Genomic DNA, 25,013 nt, shown 5'->3' on the forward strand with positions numbered 1-25,013 from the left:
TTCACTTGACAAAAAAGGATGCTCTAAATCGAGTGCTTCCACAGAAAAACAAAGAACATTGACATTCACTTGACACTCATTCACACGCATTCACTTGACAAAAAAGAACAAAGGAAACAAATTTCTAACTGGTTTATACACGATTTAAGAAAAATTTCTTTGCCTGGTTTCGGAAAGCACTAGACAACAGCGCGGCGTGCCATATGTTCTTCTAATAAATTTCTCACACGCTCAAGTTAGCTGGCCTACCACTGCAGAACATCAGTTAAGCCAAAGCAGTGGAGTTGCAAGCCACTGCTTTTACAGGCAAAAGCGGTATTATGGATATGGAAGTCCATATGGTAACCCAGCATATGCTCAGCCTGGTAACCCAAATGGTCACAGCAGGCCATCAGCCACGTCGCGCAACATAAGTAAGTTCTTATTGGACTGCTTGGTCACCTCCGGGGGAGGACTGGGAATTGCAAGTGCTGCTCCAGTTCCCCTTCTGACACAGAATAGTTCTGATGCCTAGCTGCTTAGAGTAAGACACAGAGGAGGGAATTTTCTCATCCACAAACCTTGGCGACCATAGTATTGTGGTACCATCACAGAAGCTTTTACTGCAGCACCCACAATAATGATGAACTAATGATAAAAATGGATTGGAGTGCATATTGCAGGCATTGCCAGATCCTGACTGGGAGCTTACCACTATAATTGAAAAGAAGTGACAATCACTACATTCTACCAGTGCTGACATATGGGGCAGAAACTTGGAGGTTGACAAAGAAGGTCGAGAACAAGTTAAGGACCACACAAAGAGCGATGGGACAAAAAATGTTAGGCATAATGTTTAGAGACAGGAAGAGTAACTTTTTGCACCATGCATGGTGCAAAAAAAGTGTACCTTTTAAATGGTCTTCACCGAATAACAGCAAAGAACTTCTTGCAGCTCTAAGAATCGTGTTTAATTCGCATATACACCCAGAGTTTGCTTTCGAACCAGACGTTTAGTAGACCATGGCTTTAGCAATAGCTGAAGTTTTAATGACAATCATTATTGCATACTTTTATTTTGCCGCTGGTGATGAAATTATGTAGTGGCAGGAAAACTCTCATTTTATTTTCTTTGGATGACACTCACTAAATTGCTCTTTGAACTTAAGGTGCTGGTATACAGGTAACAGTGCCTGGCTAATGTCTGGGATGTTGCAAGTGTGTCTGGGCAGGCACTCTTGGAGCTGCACCATTACATTTGCCTGAGTTCATCCTAGACAGAGGTTGCAATTTAGCCTCGTCTGCTGATGCCACATGGTAAGTAGCCAGCAGTAGCTTGTACACCTTTAACTTTTTGACAGCAAAGATCAGAACCCATCACACAAAAGTCAGTGAGCTTTGCGACAATTAAACCCTGTCAGTTGGCACTTTCCAATCAGGCTCCAAACATTTATTATTTTGCGCTTCTGCACAAGGTTGAATACATTTCTGCCACCACATTCTTAGGGTTGTTTTATAGGGTCATATTTAGTAACTTACAAGTCCACACACACGTACTGCTTCCTTTTGAATGGTTAGGTGCACGCAGCCACACAGCATAACTGTCTACAAGCCACGGCAACGAAGCAAATGCTGAAAGGCAGTGAGCACAGCTTCAACATATGTACTTGGCTAGTTGGGAATTCGCAGCCAACAGCCAACACTTTGGTGCAATAATTACAAAGACAACATGAAATGGAGCACGAGTACGAGGTTGAAAGCGAAGGTTCATTGATGGGTAGTTCTGAACTTAGTGTCACACATTACTCCCCCCCTCTTCTTTGGCTTCTGGATTGGATTGGCGCGGCTCGCTACGTGCTTGCGCGCGCTTTTCCGAGCGCAGATTGGTGTGCGCCTGGTTTCTGCACTAGGCTGTTATGCGATCGCTTTTTCGAGCGCAGATTGCGGAAGTGCAGCGCCGCGGGCCTACCGTGTATGGAAGCGCACAGCAATGCCGGGAAACATTCATACAAAAGCAAAGGGTCAGAAAAGTGCGCTTTATTTTCCATTACTATGTCACACTGGGTAGCGCCGTGCGATCGCTTCTAATAAACGCAGAAACGAGTCCTTGCAGCGCATGTGCCCATTAATCGATGCCCACCATAGCCATATCAGGTGCGACTCGAGAGGAGAGTCACCCTGTAGCCGGCGGAGTCGAGGTAGCGCTTCACCTTCTGCCAGTAGCTTTCGATTTTCTGGGTGTGAGCGCCCGTGATTGGGTCTACAAAGTTCATGCTGTGGTTAACAGCCTCCCATTGCAAATTCAGTCTTGCTCCGTTAGCCCCCACCAAGTTCGGGATGAAGTTGTATGGGGCCCATTCATCACTGTGGATGGTGGTTCCCGGTTCAACGTTGGCTGCAATAATGGGGCCTAGCGTCGCCGCGTCTCGTCGGTCGACCTTGAATAGTCGGAGCTCCCCGGTGGTCACGCAGATCATGCCGAATACCCATGGTCCACGATCTGCAATGCCGCCGTAATTTTGGCGGCTCGGCGGAACGTTGTCGCCCGTCATCAGGCGGCCTCGATTGTATTTTCGCTTGCCGCGAAGGAGGCATTCATCAATTTGCACAATCCTCCCGGGGCCACCGAGTGGGGGTCGCGCCAGCAGCTCGTCCCGCACGACCTCACGAGCGTAGTTCCTCCAGTCGGCGATGACATGGTCCGACAGATGAAGCAAGTCGCCGGTCATCTCCTTCATGAGCCACGTGCCTATGTTTTTGCTCACGCAGTACGTGAGTCAAATCACTTGCCGCCTGCAGTAAGCGACGCTCACTTCGCCTTTTGAAAGCCCAGTGCAAAAAGCAGGCGATCGTGCAAAAGCCTAGTGCAGAAACCAGGCTCACATCAATCTGCGGTCGAAAAAGCGATCGCATAACAGCCTAGTGCAGAAACCAGGCGCACACCAATCTGCGCTCGGAAAAGCGCGCGCAAGCACGTAGCGAGCCGCGCCAATCCAATCCAGAAGCCAAAAAAGAGGGGGGAAGTAATGTGTGACACTAAGTTCAGAACTACCCATTGATGCACGATACAAGCACGTCGTAAGGAACAGGATCCGCACTTGCACACAAGAAAAATAGGCAACTGGAATGTTTCATAAAACAGAGCATCACACATCTGTTCAAAGAAGTGGATTTCGTTTCACTGCACACTTGGTTCGCCAACACACTGCCCAAAAGCACACTGACGGCAGCCGGCAGCAGCTAGTGTTCAACATAAAACGTGCCGTAGTTCCCATGTTACTAAGTGCAGTTGGACCCAGTCGCACGTTTTTCGCGGCGCGAGAAGCCAGCAAGTTGAAACCTCAAAGGGCCATACTGTGCTTAGTGTCACACGGTAAGGCTACGTGCAACCGAGCTCTGTGCTTTACTCGCTTATTTTCATGACTCCGCAGTTACTGCAGACGACGCACAATTTCGCGGCAAGGCCACTTTCTTGCTCGCATTCGACGACCCTGACGTTGTTACCGCTGCACGTCCGGCATACTGTCGATGCAAGAAGCTGGTTGATGGCGTTCAAGTCAACAATCATGTACTCCGTCGCTGGCGGGCGTGCGTTGCCGCCGCGCACGTTGCCGTCGCTTGAACGCGCTGACGACAAACTAGCGACTTTCTCGTCAGCCTGCACTCGGTCGACACCATCACTGCTTGGATCCGGATCCAGTCCGTCTCGAGCTTCCGCAGCGACCTTGACGACGCCGGAGTTCGGTGTAGCGACGGTTTCGTTCGTTGCGACGGCTGCAGATGTTTGTGGCACTTCCTTCCGAAGATTCGGCGTTTTCTTGCTGCCGTGCTTCTTACGCGCCCCACCCGGCATCGTGTCAATCGTGCACTAGACAGCCATAGATTAAAGAAACAACTTTAGACAGCGGCGGCGGCCTTGTACACACAAAAAAAAGTTTATAAAACGGCGGGCCAACAATATAAGCGGCAGGAGCCAATGAAGTGAGGTTGTATTTATCACGTGACAGTCACAAACCAATGATAGGGTAACATTGTACTTTTTTTTGTGCGTCTTTTTTTTTTGAAAGAGTCATTCCGCGCATCGTCTTGGCGCGAAATTTTACCTCAACTCCAGCCATCACACCTTCCCGTTCTTGGGCAAGTGGCCTGTTTACCGATAGATTTCATTCCCCGCAGTTCATGATGGATTTTGGACGTACACTTGTGTTACGCTATGTATACATGTGCCATGCAATTTAGCTGGTGCTGGTCTAACTGCGGTGCAATCACTATATACAATAGCCAGACATAACACTGCTCAGCGGTCAAAAGAAAACACAAGCATTTTTCTTCTGATTCTTCTTATTTTTTTTTCAATGGCGGCAATGGCGAAGCACTTCGCAAGATAACGGCAAAGGCCACCAGCACGATGCAGCTCATTCGACGCATCACCAACAAACACGCGGGCATGCGCGAAGGCAGCGTCATACGACTCATACAAGCCTTCGTCATTTCTCAAATAAAGTACACGGACGGCAGCGTTTCACAACTGGACGGAAGCGGAAAGAAACAAACTCAACGCCCTGATACGCAAGGCGTACAAATGTGCGCTGGCCTTGCGCCCGGGGTCAGCACCACCAAGGTCTTAGAATTATAGGCTTACACAATGCGATCAAGGAACTCGTGGAGGCGCAACAAGTGTCCCAAATCGAGCGCCCTATCCAAGACCCGCCCGGGAAGGCACGTGCTCAAAAAGCTCGGCATCACGTACCACACGCAGCACGGCATCAAAGTAGAAATTCCAAGAACAATACGCGAGCAATTATACGTACCCCCATTGCCTCGCAACATGCACCCGCAACACCACACGGGAAGTCAGGGCACAACACATGAACCAAAGTTACTCCAACAACAAGGAGGCGGTCTTCACCGACACAGCCCGTTATCGAGAGGGGAAGTTTCGTGGCGGCAGTTACTAGCCACCGAAGCAGCCACCTCACAAGCGTCACCGTGAACACGGCACATGCCGAAGCGGCAGAGGAAGCGGCCATAGCACTGGCCCTCACACAAACCAAAGAGGCATACGTGATCTTCAATTCGCAAACGGCAATTTGAAATTTTACAAATGGGCGCATCTCGCAAGAGGCGTGTCACATACTCCAGCGACATCCGATACATGAGGGAGAGGCCGACTTTGATAACCGAAGGCATTTGCTATGGATCCTGGCACACAGCGGATTGAGCACCCCCAAAGAAGCAGCTCACCGTGTTGCTCGAGGCCTGAACATCATCGGAGGAAGAGCCCTCGCGGGGTACTGCAAATGTCTGGGCGTGGGAGGATCGTATGACCAGGTTCCATGGCATCGACACACTACCAGTTACAAAGACGCGTATACCCATTGCCTCACGCTAGGTTAGACAGGACGCAAGCAGTACACTTCAGACAATTACAGATTTTTACAGAAACCCCAGACTCATGCATGCCATGTATCCAAACATGTACACTACAAACAGATGCACATCGTGCGGAGAGGTTGCCACACTTAATCACATGTTATGGGAATGTCAGCACTTGACAAACAAGTCGGGCAGTGCCGACCCCCCCATCTCTTCCAATGCCAGCCTCCGCTCACGCTGGAAGACCCCACTGCTCAGCTCGAACCTGACAGCAGAACTCTGGGCCGTCTAGCGAGCCAAGGAAGCCGCTTCGACACAAGGTCTCGGAACCGTGTCCGCAGCGGGTGCCCAGACCCACTAAAGAGACGCTGGACTCAAATCTTATTGATTTAAAAATAAAGTTTACCCTCTCTCTCTTCTGATCTAGCTTTTCCAGCCCAAAAGTACAAATGAATCTACAAGTAACTTCTGAGGGCAACGCACCATTTTTTTTTTTGAAGACGGTGAGAACACGCTCGCGATCCGTAGGCATTGCTGCCATTGCGAGTCATATAATCTGCTGCATGCAAAATAGAATCCGCAATGTCACATACTAATGACCGCTCTTTCTCTCCTGCAGCTTTCAAGTTGCTCCCCATGTTATGTCCTGCTTATGGCGTCATACACGATTGTTTATTGATGCTCTTGAGTGAAAGCTCGCGTACCCTTTCAACCTTAGTCCAGCTAGCCCATCGTGTCCCCGTCACCAGTGCTTCGTCAAACGCTAACCATATGCGCTAACCCCGAGTTGTTACCTTAAGTGTGCCGAGGGAGGAAAAATAAGGGAGCAGCAGGCATGAATGGCACGTACAGCTGTTGGCATCGCGTCTACTGAGAGACTCCAGCACGAGTTCAATTTTGACTATGCTACAGGGTCCCCTTAAGTCGAGGGTGAAATGAGAAGAATCACTTTGTTAAATCTAAAAATAATTAAAAAAGCAAGGGAAGGCTTTATGTGGAACGAATTTCCCAATGCAGAAGGTCTTGTGGGTCGAGTCTTATTAATGGACAACCAATACCTTGTAGACAACTTCAGACTGCTTGATTTTTTTTTTTTTTTTCAGTGGATGCCAACGAAAGTTGCATAGCGCCTTCTCCTTCAATCTTGGGCCATATGCATGAAACTTGGTGAAATGATGTAACTGACAATTGTGTAATTTTCTTTTTCTGCAAACTAGTTTATGCTCACGGGTCGCGCACACTTATTTCTGCTGGTCACTGTGCTTGCCCGCCAGGGGTACCGGACAGAAAGACAGGGAGGTTAGCCAGTTCTCAGACCGGCTGGCTGGTACTAACCGCCCAAGAACGTCGGTAGGCACTGGAACATACATTTTGGCAGTAATGTAACCTTTATAAAACAATACCTCCATTCATTGTGCCTCCCAGAAACACATGTGAAATAATGATGCAGAAATTGTTGTTCTGCACGTCATCACAAGCTGTCACTGCCACTAGCATACTGGTTTCCAGCATTTGCTTTGGATACTGCAAGGCTTCCACCATGCTTTCGAATTTGCCATGCCGTCAGCTCTAGTTGGCTCACAATGCTGCTAGCTACAACTCTGTTCAGTTTGAAATGGCAGCATCATATTTTACTGTGTTCAGAAATTACACTAACAACACCACCCCAGCTCCAATACAGCTAGCAATGCCACAAGTAGTAGCTTGCTGTGCTAGCTGGTTCAATTGCAACTTTGATAAATTTTGTTTTGCAATATTACCACAGCATTTTTATGTAAACTTCGCTATCTTACATGTGGCTCAAGCATCAAAGCAATCTGAAACAATAATTTCCTTAAAGTGACAAAAAAGCCTTAAAAAGTCCCTCGCTAGGCCACATTGCCAATTTTGGTTACACACTGCAAGTTGTATATGCAATCTAGGGAGTGCTCTATCGAAGTAATTTTTCAAATCTGTTCATTACTGAAGGAGCTAGAAGAAACAGCTTCCCATTACCATGACGCCAGAAGGTGAGCTTCGCTGTAAACAGACTCTCTCTCTTTGCTTCAACTAGCATCTGCAAGCCACATTCCTGCCTTCTCCTACACCAGAGCAGAGGAACAATGTCCGGTTCAAGTGACGAGCCATGCCCCCCCCCCCCCCCCTTTTTTTTCTCTTCCATTTTAATGCGCAGCGTTCTTCCAGTGGTGGCTTGCACCTTCTGAAATCAATCACACGCTACGGTTGGCGACATTGCAAGCAATGCCTCTTATGGAGAGGTATCTGTGTGTGTGACCTTGACTCTTGCTTGAAGCGCAGTTCCCTAGAGAGAAAGGGCATGCAGCCTTTTCAAATTTCGACTGTTTTCGCGCCACACAGCCTTTCATACTTAGCGGACGTGATCAACATCGTGTGATCTACAAGCCACGCTTGCTTGTGCAAACAAACAAGGATTTGCAATGCCAAATCCTGGTGAGGGGTCCTTTAAGCCACGGTTCAAATGTTCAACCAACAAATTATAAAGGTCTTTTGGCATTGTCTGGCACCTTGCCTTGCCTGCTGAATGAGAAAAAAACAATAACATAAAGGCACACAATTTTTTTAAAGAATTTATTTACAGGAACGTTCCCTATGTATGCGTGCATTTAAGCTCGCTTACCATATTATCATACTTAGCTTTTGAAACATGTCCACATTGAAGATGATTCCAAACAATTGGTATTTACAAACACACACTTAAATTACATTCTCGGCAGGCTGCCGAGATACACAATTACACAGGCATGCAAAATGGCAGGTACAGGTAAGAAGAAAAATGGTCACAATGAAATGTACAAAATGTTCCAAACATTAATGCATGGCTTCTGCCAAAGAACTGCATACCAGACTTACTACGGCGAAGTGTGGTGCCATTATCAATGCACACGCCGTTGCAAGGTACAGTGCTTCACAAAGTATGAAAATGACAGGTACGGTAGTACGGTACACATGGATTTGTATAAACTTCATCCTTCTGGGTTCAAGCAAACCAACTTCTTGCGTTGTCATTTCAAATTTCTTTTAAGGCAAGGACTAGCCTTATTTACCTACCCATTTTATCACTGTATTCTTCTCTGAACATTACAAGTAAACACGGCCCCTGGAAGTATGTCAAATAGTCGCCGATTGCAAACATTGCTTTTGGAAAGATTCATATCTGGCAACGTGCACACGAAGAAGTGTTCAGACTTATTTACGAGTCAAAATTGCATAAGATAATGAAATGTCCTTGTAGAACACTCCGCTGCTTTAAACATGTGCCACTAGCATGCAACACAGCTGAAGTGCAAAGGACGATAAAAAAATATGCAATTTGCTTTGTCAACAAAGGCATGCCAATCCGTAGCCATGCCAAATCCATGCACCTATAGTACTACCAATGATTTATGGTGGTTTTAAACAGCAGCACCAAACTCTCCTCTAGTAATTTTAGTAAGAAACTCTTTGGCTTCTACCAACAAATGATAGCAACAGTAAGAAGCGTATGAGATAAAGTTTTAAAAAGCAACAACAATCAATAAACCTGCCACGATTCAGAAAGAGACGACAACCAGCCTTAGCGTGCCATAAAAATGAAACAGCTCATGCAAGATCACACACAACTTTCTATGCAAATGTCAGGAAAAAGTGCACAGTCTTTATTAGATGCCAATTGTCACAGACGCACAATAATGGTATTAACAACAAATCTACTAACAGGCTTTTAGTAATGCTATGCAATTCATAAAAAGTTGATAAAAAATGCACCACTGTTTAGTGGTTTTCTCGAGTTTCAACGGCTCAAGAAAAGACAAAAACGCTGCGACAGATAATGTTAAGTAATCAATAAAGTACGCAATTTAAATCACATATGTTTAGGTATATCTGTTGGACAGTAAGCGTCACAAAAGAGAGAGGCTCCCATTGATAACCACTGCTGGTTGTTGTTGGCTTGTACCTTCATTACGGTCGACTCGGTAGCTAGATTGATCACCATTTATATTAGCCCATAATAAGGGAGATCAATTTTGCTTTTACGTAGAGTAGGGCGAAAATAAGCATTCCCTTTAAAGGAAATAATGTGCGTACTCTTGAAATTGCAATTTACCGCTGTAACGGCCTTGTGCAATCATTAAAAAGCAGCTATTACAAGCACAGCTCGCAAGGTCTCACGGTCTTAACCCTTGCAAAAATCAACAGAGCTTAAGATATAGTAACATGAGAGCAATAAACGAGCAGTGATCCAAGGGTTACCAAACCCCTCTGTGCATGTGATGCAAAGCACCCAAAAGCGCAATAATGAAAATCAAAGAAAATAAAATAAAACGTGTGTGGTAAATGGGAATCGAGACTTTACACAGCGGGGCCATTCACAGAAGTGCACTGTAAACCAGAGAACCTAAGTCTGGTTTCATATCATCCGATCTGCGCGTCCACGGGCGGCACCTAATGAGCTTCCACGTAATACAAAAGGAGTTCTCATAGGAGCTTTGCCTAGAATGCTGAAAACACGCTATGTGACCTGTGACTGAGCTCCTCAAGAGGGGGCATTGTCGAATTTCACAGCCAGCCTCGACCTGCGTGTCGGAGGCTTTGATTGGGAAGCAGCAGCGGGCACTGTGGCAGTGGAAGTCTCGTTAGGCTTGGCCTTCGCAGATTGCTGTTGTGCGCTTGCTGAAGGTGTGGCCACATCCGCTGCCTCTGGCTTCTTCGCAGACGACGACGCAGTCGTCTGCTCCTTTGCAGGAGGAGCGCTTAGGTCGAGATCAAGAAGCGTCGGTGGTGGCGCTGCCCCCACCAGTGGGTCCTTTGCACCTTTCGCAGTTTCCTTTTTCTTTCTCGGGGAACTTGAACCAGCTGCTGCTGCAGCTGGCTTGGGAGCAGGCTGCTTCCGCATGACCTGGAACAGACAACGGGAATTTCCACACTTGTGATGCGGCTACTGTGTGTATTATTTTTGCTATTTTGAACAATTGTAAGCCTTGTTACTGTTGAGCTATAACATTGCCAGTGTGTTGCATGGAGAAGAATCTGCACTCAATAGCACAAATGCGCACTAGACTATTACTGCCGCAGCTAGGCATCCACAACATCCAGAAAAACTACCATTCCCACAACCGTTCGCAAACCTTCAACAGGATCTGCCACTGCCGTAGCTGTGGAAGAGCCTCACCTGAGTGGGCACGAAGACGCTGGCCGAAGCCGAGAGCTGGTGCTCATGGAAAATGGCTGGCCGTGGAAGACAAGGGTCAGACTGCTGCTCCGCGTGACGGCCACCGCCCCTCTGTGCCAGCTGCCTGTCCTTCTGTGGAGACCTGCCAGGAAGTTGGGGTCGCAGCAGAGCGTCTGGATGTGGCTGCCTGTGAAGCTGCTGCTGGTGTTGCTGGTACTGCACATGTAGGAATGAGATCCAACCACAAGGCTTGCTGTAGTTGTGAAAAAATGTGTGAAGGTTTTTTTTTTTTTTTTTAGAACTTCCAAGGCAGCGCATAGGGTATATTCCAAAAGTTTTATAGCGTTTAGGACAGTTACACAGGCAAGGTTGGAAGGTCATACAAAAGGCGAGTAGCCGGCCAGGCAAGGCCCAAACAGCTACACTGACTTTGGAAATGGGAGCCTTTCAACACACTTACCAAGAGCATCGTAGGCCGTGGTGCGAAAACATTGCGGGGGTTGGGAAAGTAGGGGCGCTGTTGGTACTGCTCCTTGCCTGGTGATGGCGCCATGTACAAGGGTGTGCGGGTAAATGGTGCCGGCATCCTCGGCATTTGCCACGACAAGCCGTAGCTGGGCTGCAGGGGCTGCTCGGCTGGTGTGCTGTTCAGCGTCTCCATCAGGAGGCGGTTGCTCTCCACAAAGGAGTCCGGAATGAGAGATGCCTCACATGGGGGCGGCATCCGAAACTGTGTCCCCAAGCTGCCGGCACCACACAACGGTGGTGGTGGTGGTGGGTTTCCGAAGGGAAGGGGCAAGCTGGGTCGCTGAGCTCGCACTGCGCAAACAATGGAGCTTTAAAGGCATGCTAAAGGTAGGCACGAAAGTTGGGACTCAAAGATGCACGGAAACACTTTCTGAACACCAGCAACTGCTCAGAGTAGCCATGAAATTTCTCTCTCCCTCCCCCTCCCACCTATAATGACATTGCAATTTTTTTTTTTTTTGTCCTCTACAAGCGCCAGTAAAGGCTGTTGCTCAAAGAAAGAATGACAGCTTCACTAAAACATGCTTACCTGTTATAGGAGTCGGTTGCACCAGCTGAGGGGCAGGTGTTTTCTTCTGCAATATGTATAAAAAGAAATCATGGGCATAAGCTGCAATGCATTGAGCAGCCCGTGCATTACACTTTACACAGGAACCAGAAAAAAAGTACAGGAACACTCAGAAATTCAACAGCTACACCTAAACGAACCATGAAAGGAAATGTGGCCTCAAATGCAGAAAGGCGCCAGAGATATGGCACTGCAAGTTCCATGAGAATGAATGCAAGCATGTTCCATGTTTTTCTATATAATTAAACTTCTTTTTTTTCATGGTTACACTGGTAGTTCCAGTTGTTTGACATATTCACCACGCGCATTCCATTAACCACAGTTTTACGAAGAAATATCCTGTACATCTTCAGTACGGTGCTGTGCTAGTCGTTCTAATACCACATTTAAATCTGCTTGCAATTTCTTTGAATGCACGATTGTGTTATGGCCACTTCAGTTATATGGCGAGATGCTAAACAATATTTTTTAACTTTCCATTAAACTATTTCTAACTTTTTTTCTCTACAGGTGCCAAGGCAAACAGAACACAGTGCATGATTTGCATGGTTATACTACATACCGTATTTACTCGCATAATGATCGCACTTTTTTCGCCAGAAAAATTGACGCAAATTCAGGGGTGCGATCATTACGCGGGTTAAATTTCCCGCTAAAAAAAATTTTTTTTTCGTCCCGCGTTTGCTGCGGGATGCGGGTGCGGGACACCAAAACAAAAATGGCGGCCGGCGGAGCAAGCCGAATGCGCCGAACGCGATTTTTTTTTTCTTCTCGTGAGTACATTACGTGCATTGAAACAGTTTCTTCCGTATCAGTGATGAATAATATCGTTAATATCAACAAGTCTGCGGCAATAACGTAGCCATGTCCACTTTGAGGGGACAGAAACAGACGGGCGCACTTAGCTGATAGTGACAGAAACGCATGGCCGGTGTGCTGCGGAAACTGCGGCATCTGTCTTCACTACTATCCTAACACGGCACGTTTCCGCTAAAGGTGGGCGAATATCTTAGCTGTGTTACAAGCGTCGGTGTATGAATAGGGTACACATTTAACGTATCCGTGTAAACGAGGCTACTATCATTGCCGCGCGCGACTTGTTGCGTGCTCACGAGTGCAGATGAAAAGAATCGAAAGGCGCCTCTTTTGCTTTTGTTGACCACAACCATTATAAAGCCTACCCATAATAAAGGCAAGTTTGGTTGTACTTCTTTTTGTCATGGAAGATCGGAAAGTGATGAAAGTAATGAGATGAGGCATCTGCTTAAGAATGTTGGGTGCGTGCAGACGAGTCGTTGGCGTAGCATTCGACAGATTGTAAGCGCGATCATTATTAGCTAGACTTGGCACACGACATATCGCTGCGGCAAGTTCGGGGTGCGATCATTACACGGGAAATAAAAAAAGTCGAATTTTGACGACACAATTCAGGGGTGCGATCATTACGCGAGTGCGATCATTATGCGAGTAAATACGGTATTTTTTCTTTCTTTGCATAGTTTTTAGCCCAAACTTGAGGACCGTCTCGTGAGGGATCTCTTCAAAAATGTTTGAGGGGTGGACATCTCGCAACCAGAAAAAAGAGAGGATTACGCACCTAAGCCTCTCTCTCCTTTCTTTTTACAATACGACTTCACTGCCGTTTTGAATTGTATGGTCACCAATTTTGGATTCTGAATGCATCGATGAAACTAACATGAGTTAGCGATGCACCCTACTGCAATCGCCAAACTTCACTGGGACAAAGAAATGCACATTGGTGATGCTGTCAAAATGGATGTGAAACACGGGCCAGCAATTTGAACCTGCACCAGCCAATAGGAGTGCTTCTGTGTGGCAGCAGTAACAAATCACAATGCTATTTTCACACTTTTCGATCACTTCTTTGCCTTTATATTTGCATGGCGAAATACGGCACCACAGTTATCTAAAGGTCAGACCTTTCCTCTTGTTCCTAAATGACGGCCTTGCATCAATGAAACGTTGCCACTCCGCAGTGCGATATCACTTTTCAACACCCAACATTTAATCCAATTTTTGTCGACAGCACACCAGAAAAATGCGATTTCCTCAATTCTACATCACTCTTCTTTCTAATATTTCCCCACATGATAAAAAAACACCCAAAGGTATATATATATAAAAAAAAAAGAATAAGTAATTTTGACCAGTTAACTGTGCCGAGAACTCTGCTCAGAAACTATGCCTTGAATAGGTAACGATAGGTTTTGCTCCAAACCCTAATTTTGCATTTAAAAATGCAGTGAGCTCAACTGTCATGTGACTGTGCTCTGGAGAAAAGCCTGCCGAAAAGATTCAAGTTGAAAATGAAGCTGTCGTATATATGCATGCAATTTTCACAGGACTGGAGCCTCAAAACATTGACATCGAGACAATCAAGACTGAATTGAGTGAGGTTAGAGGGACACTAAAGGCAAATATTAAGCCAATGCGGACTGTTAAAGTACAATTTCAGAGACCTCACAATGCTACTTTCGTGCCAACATTTTGCTTAAGAAAAAATTGCATCTGAGGGGTCCACATAGCTTTAGCGCAATTCAAATCGCCTGCCCCCGAGTGGGGGAGTGGCGATGTTGCATATGCCATCCCTGCCCTTTACAGCCGTCTGCGAGTAAAACGGTGCCCGGCAGACCGCGCAAAGTTTTTATGCACAAAACACAACCGTGCGGCCATGGCGAAACCAAGCCAAGACAGAGCGTTAGATTTGCCGTTGCAGCTGCTCTTGGTCAAGTGCCGTGGACCAATCGGGCATCCTATGACATCACGTGGATGCGGAAACCTCTGCTACTTGCAGTTTGTGGGAGTTTCGCAGGGAAACAAAACTAACACCACACTATGCGAAAGGAAACTACTGAAATGCGAAGCTGAGTGCGGCGCACATATAGTCGAGTGAAAATGAAACCTTTCAACCGCCCGTGTTGTTAAGAGTAACGTCAATGAGGTTTTTTTTTTCTAATCATCGAATAGCACTGGGCAAGGAGCATTTTCTTCTGTCTTATGATGAAAGGAGTGCCTTCATCATTGGGCTAGTACCAGGTGAGTCGCAAATCGTGTCCTACATTTACCTCAATTTCTCGAGTACTAAAACTGTGTTCACAATAATACTGATGACTTCCTCGAGCATTAATCTATCACTTAAGCTTGACTTACTATTTGCCTTTGGCGTCCCTTTAAAATACCTGAGAAACATGGCATGCAACACAATGTACAGTTTTGCCACAAAGAAAGAAAGAAAGGAAAAAAACTCGGGGTGGACGAATATCTGAATTTAATATTTGAGAATATCCGAGAATACGAATATAACATTATCTATTGACTACTCGTATTCAAAAGGGACCATTCAATATTTCTGAACATTGGAAACTACCATCTGCTACACAAAGTATCGTAAGTTATCAGAAGGTAAACAATGAGAAAAGTTTCTGAAGGAATGCCAAAACAAAACGGATAACGTAAGTTTTGTTTTCGGTCTCGCGATAGAAGCCTTGTGTAGCATTCTTATGTTTTATGGTACAACCAGTGAGGTTTTCCTTGCAATGGCCCAAGCCCTTTTACATAAGTTTACGGCCAACAAGTCCTTCAGCTCTCATTTTTTTTTCTTTTTCTGAACTTCACGTCATTTTTTGCCTGCAGTTTATTAGCATTTTTCTAAAGCTCCATTACACAAAGTGGGCAATTTTTCTTGGAAAGCTTGTTGCCAACCAGGCTATAAAAATGTTGAAAGGCTATTTGTGCAATTGTTAAAGACAATTAGTGATCTTGTGTTTAAAGCTTCCTTGTCCTTGATAGTAAGCTGTCTTCCTTGGGATTTGTCAATACAGGCATGGTACCCAATTATATCCAAACAATTATACCTACTGTAAATACCTGAACTCGTCTGTCGTTTGACTATTCCGTATTCATATTTGTATTCAATTTGTAATAGAATAATTTCATATTTGTCTGCCTCTAGAAAAAATTATACATAAAGGGACGCACAGTGACAAATGCAAGAGCCTGGTGGGCTGCATCCTGTAGTGCAGACTTCTGGTTGTCCATGCAGGCGCTGGCGAACTTTTTCCCGTTCGGAAGGATGACAAAGGCCTTGAATTTCTTCGGAGGCTGTAAGGAATTCACCGACAATGCTAATGTGCACACGGGTGTGCGAGTATTTGAAGTTTGAACATGAATCACATAGTCTGTCTGTCTGTACCATATTTGAGAATTTATTGTTTGAAATTTTAGAATATAAGACATAGCAATTGAAGTATACACTGAGAAAGACAGGTGCAAGAAGGTCAAGCCATAACGACTAGTACAGTCAACGACTGAATTTTCGGACGCCCAAATTTTCTGACATGCCTGATATTTCGGGCGTCATCGCGGCACCGCCACGAGCCCCATAGAATCAATGTATGAGGACATCTGACGTTTTGAACGCTCGAACCCCCCGCCGTCCAATTTTCCAGACTTCTTGACGCGGTGGAAGGTCCTTTGGCTCCTCGTGCAGTGCCCGTGCGAAGGAAATCTACTTGCAGTCGAAGCATATCACCGCTTTGAACCACAACTAGCCGAATCTAGCCGTCACACACTGATTTGGTCTGGCCACGCTGGCTATGTTCATCGCCGCACTTCCACCTCCGGCGGAGTTTCCGGAGCGGCTTCATTTCGTTTGTTTGGGCAGGCCACATTTTGGCTAGCGTGGTGTGTGGTTGTGCTGTTTTGTCAAGTGTGCTCTGCGACGCTAGGCCTAGGTGCTTCGATGCTCGTCAGCGAACTCCACTGTTCGCAACTTGAAGATTTCGCTTGCCTTCGATGGCCCCCACTCCGTCTTCGTCGTCCTCGTCGATGGCATCGAAGCGCGGGAAGCAGTACTGTCAGTTAATGATGGAGAGTGTACGATGTACAGTGCTAACATGACCCTTGCTCAGATCGAGGCGAATATGATCGCATGCAACCGGAGCGCCGTCCAAACTACAATCAACAAGTTCTTCAAGCCACTGCAGCAATAATGCCGGCTGCCAGACGATGCACCTGTACGTAATAAACCAGCAGTCGGCTGCATACAGAGTTTTTGAACGCCTCTTTTTATAGCCACTTCACTGATGCTTTGGCAGGGTTTCGGAAGCCTGGTACTTCGCCCTTTACCTCTAGATCCGAGAAAAAAAGAAAAAAAAAGGTGTGTTTTTTTGCATGCATTCATTTTTTCGGACTGCCTGAACTTTCGGACGTTTTTACGTTCCCTAGAGGGTCCGAAAAATCGGTCGGTGACTGTACAGGGCGCCAGCATGCGCGGTGCACATCGTGCCAAGAGCAATGCATCGACGTGGCTCGTGGCGTCCGAGATTCGCGTGTTGCATTGTGTGGTGCCGTAAATCTTGGAAGCCATGGCCGACTGCACTTAGCTGCTGGGGCTGGTGCCCACGAATGAAAAAATAAAAAATAAAGCGCACTATTGCCAGAAAGGCGGAGCACTGATGGTGATAGCAAAGAGACAACTACAGGGAGTAAGGATCACGCGCTCAGGAAAACATTAACAGATCTCTCTCGATGAACACGAACTCGCAATCACAATGCAAGCGAGCGCTTCGCACTGTGTCTTGGAAACTTGAGATTACATGACCATCTACATTAAATGCGCGTGAAACCACCAACCACTTCTACTCTACCTTTGCACTTGCCGCGAAGAAATTACCTCCAAGATACGACGCTGCGAGTTCACCCCCTCCCCACTGCCCCCTTGCGCAGAAGGAATCGTCAGCTCTCATTTCTTCGAACACTGCGAGATGCTGTGCACTCGCAACCTCAGCAAGTCTACCAATGCGTCCCGGCGGTGCGCTCTTTGATGGCGGTTTTGCCGCTCAAATGTTTCATACACAAGGACGCTTGAAGTTTTGCCTTGGATGACATTTTTGTAGTTTTTTTTATAGATTTACTAGCCATACAGGCTAGTAAATCCAGCAACGGTACATGCTTGAAATGGCCCAAAACTTAGTTAGATCAAAACCGCATCACGAAATTACTTTGTTAAATCATGAAAAAGAATATGCGCTGTTGTCCGTCAATGCATCTGAGATCAGGAAATAAAAATAGTTACATAGCGAATTTAGTTAAATCAAGGTGTGACTGTATTACTAAATGTTGTAATCAACCACTGTGTTAATTAACTTTTAAAGCTTTTGAGCATCACTGGTAAACTCTAAAATGTTGCTTTGATCTCATTTTTACACACCTGTCCATCCATTCCAATGCAGAAGTGCTCTGGCTCTGTGCCCATGGACTCCTTCGTGCACTTCACCAATTCCTCGAGGATGCTGCAAATACAAAGTCAATTTACAGCGTAAATACCCAACTTCGCTCCACTTAGGTTCTCAACACAAGGTGCTGCATTGAACCATCCCCCAGGACTCAGCTTTGTAATCAGTTCCATTAATCTGTACCTGTCAATGATGCGTGCACAAGCTTAATTTTCCTTTACATTTTTACAGCTTACATTTAACTTAGAGGCTGAAAAGTGTCCACTAAATGGTCACAGAACAACCTCTTTGTCAATGCCACTTTGTTCTTTTAAAAGAGGTATGTATTTTCTTTTCATCTTATTGATCTTATTTGATCTAAAACTAGTCAATTCTTTCTTTTTGTTGAAATTTTTAGCTATGACTTCAACAAGTAGGCACCCTGCTGGTGTTGTTTACACTGCATTTACTGTATACTTTATTTTAGTGTATTTTTGTAAATACTGTATTTTTTGCTGTATAACCCACACCTCCCATACAACAACCCAGAGAGAAAAAAAAAAGCCTTGTATAACCTGCAGCAATAACTACATGCGATGCTCACATCTATGAAAAAACACTGCATATGCGGCTGCACGACTCGTCCACATCAAATCTTTCACCAGCGGCTCTGTTCCCCCTCTCTTCAGCAATGCTGACAATTTTCAGCTTCTACTGCATTGTAAGTGCAGCTCACCGTGATCAGAGTTTTAGTTCGCCTGTGCCACATGCACTTTTTGCTAACTACTAAGTGCAAAATGGCGACCCGTAATGAGAATGGGCAACCACGAAGAAGGGGACAACATGCAGGGCTTGGAGAAAGGGTGAGCTTCCCTAGGAGATACCGAAACACTGAATGGTGGGGAACTTTGCCTTGAGGTGTGGTGTCACGGCAGCTCGGTGCGAAGGTGTGAACCGTGAAGCCATAACTCAATGTGAAAATTGCGTGTAACCCGCACCCCCACTTTACTGTAAAATGTTTTGAACTTTTGGTGTGGATTAAAATACAATACGTGGTGCTGATGAGGGCGCCGCGTAAGTTAAAATTCCAAATTTGTGGCAGATGCTCGGTGCAGTAGATACAGAAGCCACATGGACAAAGTAGTACTGTGGTTTCTGTATTAGTACTGCGTGGAGTATCTGCCATGGACTCACTGATCACCGAGCACAGTAGTCTGTTCCATATGTAGCAGCCAACGCTTCTCTTACTGCTTGGATTGGGGGCCAGAAAATAGTGTGTGACATATATAAGAAAAATAATGATATCAGCAAGATTGAGGCTATTTAGAACAATAACTGTGCATTTCATCTGTTGCAGATAGAACAGGAACTTTCCCCCTTCCTCTAATCTATTTAGTCTGAAACTCCACTGTCAACTTGCGGCCACGTAGAAAATGTAATGCTTCTTTCTGCATGCCCTAATTAACTCATCATGGTGCATCTGCTTAACAAATACATAAAATTAGCTTAATCATGTACCCGTAGCTCTGCCTTAACCATTTACTGTTTCAGCCTAGGAGTGAGGTGTATGAACAGCCTTGTCTTAAACTATAAGACACTGGAACATCTGCCTTCTGTGTTCATTTCCATTAACCGATTTTTTGGTTATTCTTCATATATAAGGTTCTTCCCACTCCTGCAATAACCCCATTAGAGCAGTAGTATGAGCAAACAAACAAACAAGAAATACTATAGGTATGCATCATTTAATTAAACGTAACACAAAGACTTGGACATTTTTGTTGCAAATGATAATTAAATTATTACATTAACCCTTTCAGAGCCGATTTTTTTTTTTGCCATATGCAACCGCACAGGGCCAATTTTTTTTATTGCAGATTTATATTTTTCAGAGGGGGCTATTTCGAAAAAAACTTACCGTAATTTTTCTAGGGTGACCGTAAAGTGAGAAGAAAATACTTTCTGTTGGTATATATGTATTGTTTATTCATGAATAACAACAATAAAAAAGGCAATATATTCATAAGAATAAAAAATTTGATGCATTGTTATACACACAGTAGTTCAAGGCTTAGAATATGTGCACACGAAAATATTTCGGAAGTCTCAAATGTTCCTGCTCTTACACTAATATTTACGTCCGTAGTGTAATTGAACTGCGTAGGTGAGCGCACTCAAGAAAACTGTGTGGTTGTGTGCCGGTCAAAATAGCGAAACATGCGACAAACTTCCTCTAATCCTCATCTTATCGCCAATCAAAGGCAATTAGTTTTCGCGAGTCTGCAAAAAAGGAAACATATGCACAGCAGTATCCTTCGTATGCGCACCCCTGTGAGCAATAAAAGAGCTGGTAACAGGCGATCGCCCTTTGAGCGATTAGTAAAGAGATAGCCATTAGTTCTGCGAGTGCAAGAAGCCAAAACCGCCCGCGGTACAAAACCAAAACTAACCATCGTCCACCCGCACGCGTGCCAATGCATGAGCGGTAGCGTATAGACGTGCTGGAGCAAGCAAGGTAGCTCTAAAACCATGCAAAGGAAACAGAGAGAGGGAGATGCGAGAAAAAAATTTGCTGTATTCCTAAAGTGGCATCACATGCCAGGAAAGAAAAAGTTAGGAAATTGGTGTGCTTTTTAAACGTACAGACGGCACCGTATATTTACATCATTGAACCAGCAAGAGTTAAAGGAACACTAAAGAGAAAAATGCCTTCTGTATCAGTAAATTGCCCTTCTACAACATTCAAAACAAACAGTCGTCTCACAACAAGAAGACGTTTGGTAAGCCAGAAAAAGCGCAATAACAAAAGCTGGGTGGCGACACCTCGTTGAAGTTCCCGTACCATCTCGTTATGACATCATAGATTTCGCCAGCGTTTTGTAGGGCCTAGTTAATTATTTAGCGATAAAGATAGACTACATGGCGTCCTAAAGGAGCTAACGGTCAAATATGGCTAGTTTCAGGAACTTCTGCTTAGGCACCACGGCCTAAGTATGAGAAAATACTTTGGAATCCCTGACTTCACAGTGACGTGCCGGCGTTGAGGACTCGGCGCGAGATTCAAAAATTGAAACTTTGACCATCATTTTCTCTTCTAATAATCAACCTATTATCTTGAAATTAATGACAACAATGTTTTCAAAGAACGCTTTATCCGTATAAACTGATTTAGTGTTTTGCTTTAGTGTCCCTTTAAAGAGCCCCTAAACCAACCCGAGTTCAAAAATTAGTTACATTGTGGCCGATATGTACTAGCCTGCAATGAACATACCGTAAAAACCGGACTACAGTCCAACCCGACTATATCGAACCTGTTTACATCGAATTATTCTATATATCGAACAATTTCTGGACACGGTATTGCTACAATGAGTATTTATAGCAAAAATTACGCTTACATCGAACAAAAATAGCAGCGATTCTTGATATATCGAATGTCAAGCGGTGGGAAAGTGCCCCCAGAAGTTGGCTTTCCCTCGTGCGGCGGGTAAACCCGGTGGCGCGGCTCCATCCAACCGCTCTCCCTACCGTGACCGTTGACACCCCCCTGCAAGAAATGATCCTGGCCGGCTCGCAGTGCTTGCTCAGACAGCCAATCAGAAGCTCTTGTGTCCTTGTCATGCAAGATGGCGAAAGTGCAAGTTGTCTCGCTGCTTTTTTTGTTAATTGCGTGTGCGCCTTGTGGGCCTTCTCTGCAATGTTGTCGTGAGGAAGAGGCAGAATTCGCCTTTCGTCGTGAAGCTCGAAATTATAAATCGGGTCGAACGCGGTGAGAAGTCGGATGTCCCCGCAGCGTGCAAGGTTCCGAGGAGCACGATCTTGAAGAATAAGGGGGAGGTCAGAGCTAAAGCGGCCAAACTCACGAACCGGTGCTCGTGCTGCCCGACGCGACGTATGCGTGGCTGTGCACGAGTGGTTCATCCAAAATTGCTTCAGCCGGGCCGGCTTCAGCATGCTCGGAGATAACTGTAAATTCTGATGAATGCGACGAAGCCGTTGCCGGTGTTGCCGAAGTTTGGAGTGAGCTGTCAGAATTTCCGGAAGCCGTTGAGGAATCAACGGTAGGCGAGTTTGTGAGTGAAAATTATGGTGTCGTGACCACGGGAGAGCCCGAAAACGAAGACTACATTGCCGACATCGTACTGAGCACAAGTGAAAGCGGGCACAATAAGGAAAGCAACAACAATCCTTTGCCCACATCCTCCGAAATTATTGGTGTGCCCGCACTAGTCCGGTGCTTCTGCGCAAATGTTGAAGATTGTGGCCTCAGCTGCTCAGACTCCTTAGACAACGTGGAGAAGTGCGTGCGTCGCAGGCAGCGAAATTGCCCAAGCAGAAGAAAATGCAGGACTATTTCATTTGAAACTAAGCTAGTTTCATCAATAAAGTGATTTTATAAATTATATGTGCTTTTATGACATCCAATTATTTAGCAGGCTTATATCGAATTATGCTCTATATCGAACTGTTAGTCGTTTTTTGTGAGTTCTATATAACCGGGTTCGGCTGTATAGGTTGAGCCGGAATATAGGTCGATCCCCCAAATAACGAATTCTAAAAAGGAAAAAATCTTTTTCAATGGCAATAGTACTGAAAGACACCCTTACCTTGAAACAAATGCGACTCACGCACAATAGTGACAGTATTTATTTAAATGCTGCTCGCATGTGCACCCGGCCAATTTTTTAACAGTATCGCACGACCATCGACCCGTATGCTTGCCAGCACCTTATTAACGGCGCTGAGCGAAGAAACAAGCGAGATACGCGCAAGTGTACACGTGCGCTTACTTTCGCTATTTCGCCGCTCTGTGCTGTGATAATCAAGGTGCTGACAAACACGCGGGTCGATGGTTGCGCGATACTCTTAAAAATTGGCCGGGTGTACAGTACACCGAAGGGAACGAAGTGCGTAAGTGCTACTCCGAATTAGAGCAACGCCTTTGATCAGAGTCGTCCGAACTAGAGTTGGATGATGACTGCTTCTCACTGCCCAGTCCAGAGACGCGCATGATCTCTACCACTTTCAAACGAATGCATTCGGCAGTCCCAGGCAGTGATCTTACACGCAGCTCTCGGACGAACTCCGCAACCTCGTCTTCCAGTTCTGCGGTCTGCCCATGAAATGCTGTTTTCTGTTGGTTTGCTGCTTCTGCCTCCGCCAGTACCGAATGCTCTTTTCGGATACTCCAAATTCGCACTGTGCCGCGAGGTTGCCGTGGGCTTCCGCGCACTCAATCGCCTTTTTTTGAAGGCAACAGTGAATTTCCGTCGGCTTCCGCTCATTTTGAAACAAAATGTGAAAAAGCAGCCTTTAACTAATATAACTTTATGACAATGTAAACGAAAATTAGCGGTGCCACAATGTCGCCACGCCGCGCTGATGGCGAAGGCGGCTCTTTACTTCATCCGCCCATTGTTGCAAGACTTCCCTAGTTTTTCCGCCAATGTCTGGTATATAAGACGAGGGTCGACTTTTCGCAATGGTTTTTTGAAAAAAGTTCGACTTATATTCTGGTTCTTACGGTATGTAGATGAAAGAATATTTTTTTAATGATGCAGTAATAGCTAAGTTACAGGCATTTGATGAGCTACTATGCAACGGCCACGATTTCCCCCTCTTGCTTTCGCTGCCCTCTCCTCCTTGCCACACACTCCCACCAACTTCATGCAGTGCATAAAAAGCTGCAGGTTGCATCAGCACAACAGAAGGCTCCAGCAATGTCCACCTCTAATTGCCTTTTGGGGGTTGCTGACTGAGTGGAAGCTTCACAAGAGGTTCAGAGGCGTTACAATGGGCGAGCCCCCTCCATTCTCAGAACGCACAGTTGGCTCTCGTCATGTAGGTGCTGTTGTCCCTTGTCGACCGACCAACGGACACACTTTTACCCTGGCGACATCACGTGCAGCACCGTTTAACGAGTGGAGCCGCACATTTCTGTGACCACTGGCTGCAGAGTACCGCGTGTACTCCTGACCAAAACATAGTACGTTGTATACTGGAAGCACTCAGACAAACAAATTATACACAAGTTCTTGCAACATATGACGTATGTAGTTGTTCTTAAGAGAGTGTCACAGATCAAGGACAAATGCATTGTAGGAACACGTAGAATTAAACTTTTATCACCACACTACTTGCGAAGCTTCCACAGTGTTGCCTTCAAAGTATGAAACAGAGTGTAAGTGCTGTCGAAACAGCAGACCTACCTCGCTGACGACGGAACCACTGGAACGCTTGAGCTTTCCTCCGCCTGGTTCTTTGCTCCTGCAAGCAACAAAGAAAAATAAGAAACCCACACATTCTCAAGCTCTAAACAGAAAATAATTGCTTTCGAACTGCTCAAGATGGTGTATGCAGCTTGACCATTACCGAGGTAGTCTGCTCCCTCTTACCTGACATTGACTCAGCTGATCAAAGCCAGTCGAACTCTGTCTGTTGTTTTCACACTATTAGGCTTAGCAAAGAACAAATGTTCCATGACTAAGCCCACATTTGGAATTAGGTCCCCTTGGCAGTAACCTTTCAATGGGGCACTGACTAAGCTGATGTTTGAGTCACAGTTTCTGTTATTTGGAAATGCAATAATCTCCACACCTTTGAAAAGCTCGTCCAGTGAGAGGGGAGTGCCCTGGTGCTGTGAGGAAGGTGATGCCTTCTGAGCAGCTGGCAGGGTACTGGGCATGGGGGCCGCCGACGCCTTCTGCAATCCCAGCCACAAGGAGGCGAAGTCTGACGTGCTTTCGCCGGATGACTCGGGAGCTGGGGATGACTGCAAGCAAATGAAGGGTCCAAATTAGTCGTAAGAATTTTAGCTATTAATTACAGTTGAACCTCGGTAGAACAAACACTGACATAACAAATTATCGGATGAAATGATCTCCCTTTACGGCCAGTCGCCACTGACAACAACTGCATGTGAAGTCAATCTGCTAACCTGTTAAAACCAACCTGCCGAGTATGACAAGGTCCCATTTGACAAAGATAGACAAGTGTTAATTATGCTGAACCAACTAGCCCACTGCAAATTTTCCTGAATGACAAAGATAGGTCCTTCTATTGAAACACAGCCCAGCCTTTCTGACACACCTTATCCCTGTTTGTAACTTTTACACTATGAATGAGAGAGAGAAGAAAGAAGAAGAAGGAAATATAA

The 25,013-nt window shown here is 45.6% G+C and overlaps 1 protein-coding gene across 1 annotated transcript in view; it reads right to left on the minus strand.

The window, feature by feature from the left end:
* Positions 1–8,990: 8,990 nt before the first annotated feature.
* pcm (5'-3' exoribonuclease pacman) overlaps positions 8,991–25,013 on the minus strand; it is a 99,861-nt gene continuing 83,838 nt past the window's right edge. Inside the window, exons 32-39 of the mRNA XM_070533898.1 lie at positions 24,455–24,629; positions 24,067–24,124; positions 17,854–17,935; positions 15,621–15,743; positions 11,583–11,628; positions 10,986–11,344; positions 10,526–10,741; positions 8,991–10,252 (exon numbers count right to left, since the gene is read on the minus strand). Of these exons, the coding sequence (XP_070389999.1) occupies positions 9,890–10,252; positions 10,526–10,741; positions 10,986–11,344; positions 11,583–11,628; positions 15,621–15,743; positions 17,854–17,935; positions 24,067–24,124; positions 24,455–24,629 (1,422 nt within the window). The 3' untranslated portion in view covers positions 8,991–9,889. The remainder of the gene's footprint in view (positions 10,253–10,525; positions 10,742–10,985; positions 11,345–11,582; positions 11,629–15,620; positions 15,744–17,853; positions 17,936–24,066; positions 24,125–24,454; positions 24,630–25,013) is intronic.

Source organism: Dermacentor albipictus, chromosome 2 (genome assembly GCF_038994185.2).
Source record: "Dermacentor albipictus isolate Rhodes 1998 colony chromosome 2, USDA_Dalb.pri_finalv2, whole genome shotgun sequence".
Taxonomy (NCBI): domain Eukaryota; kingdom Metazoa; phylum Arthropoda; class Arachnida; order Ixodida; family Ixodidae; genus Dermacentor; species Dermacentor albipictus.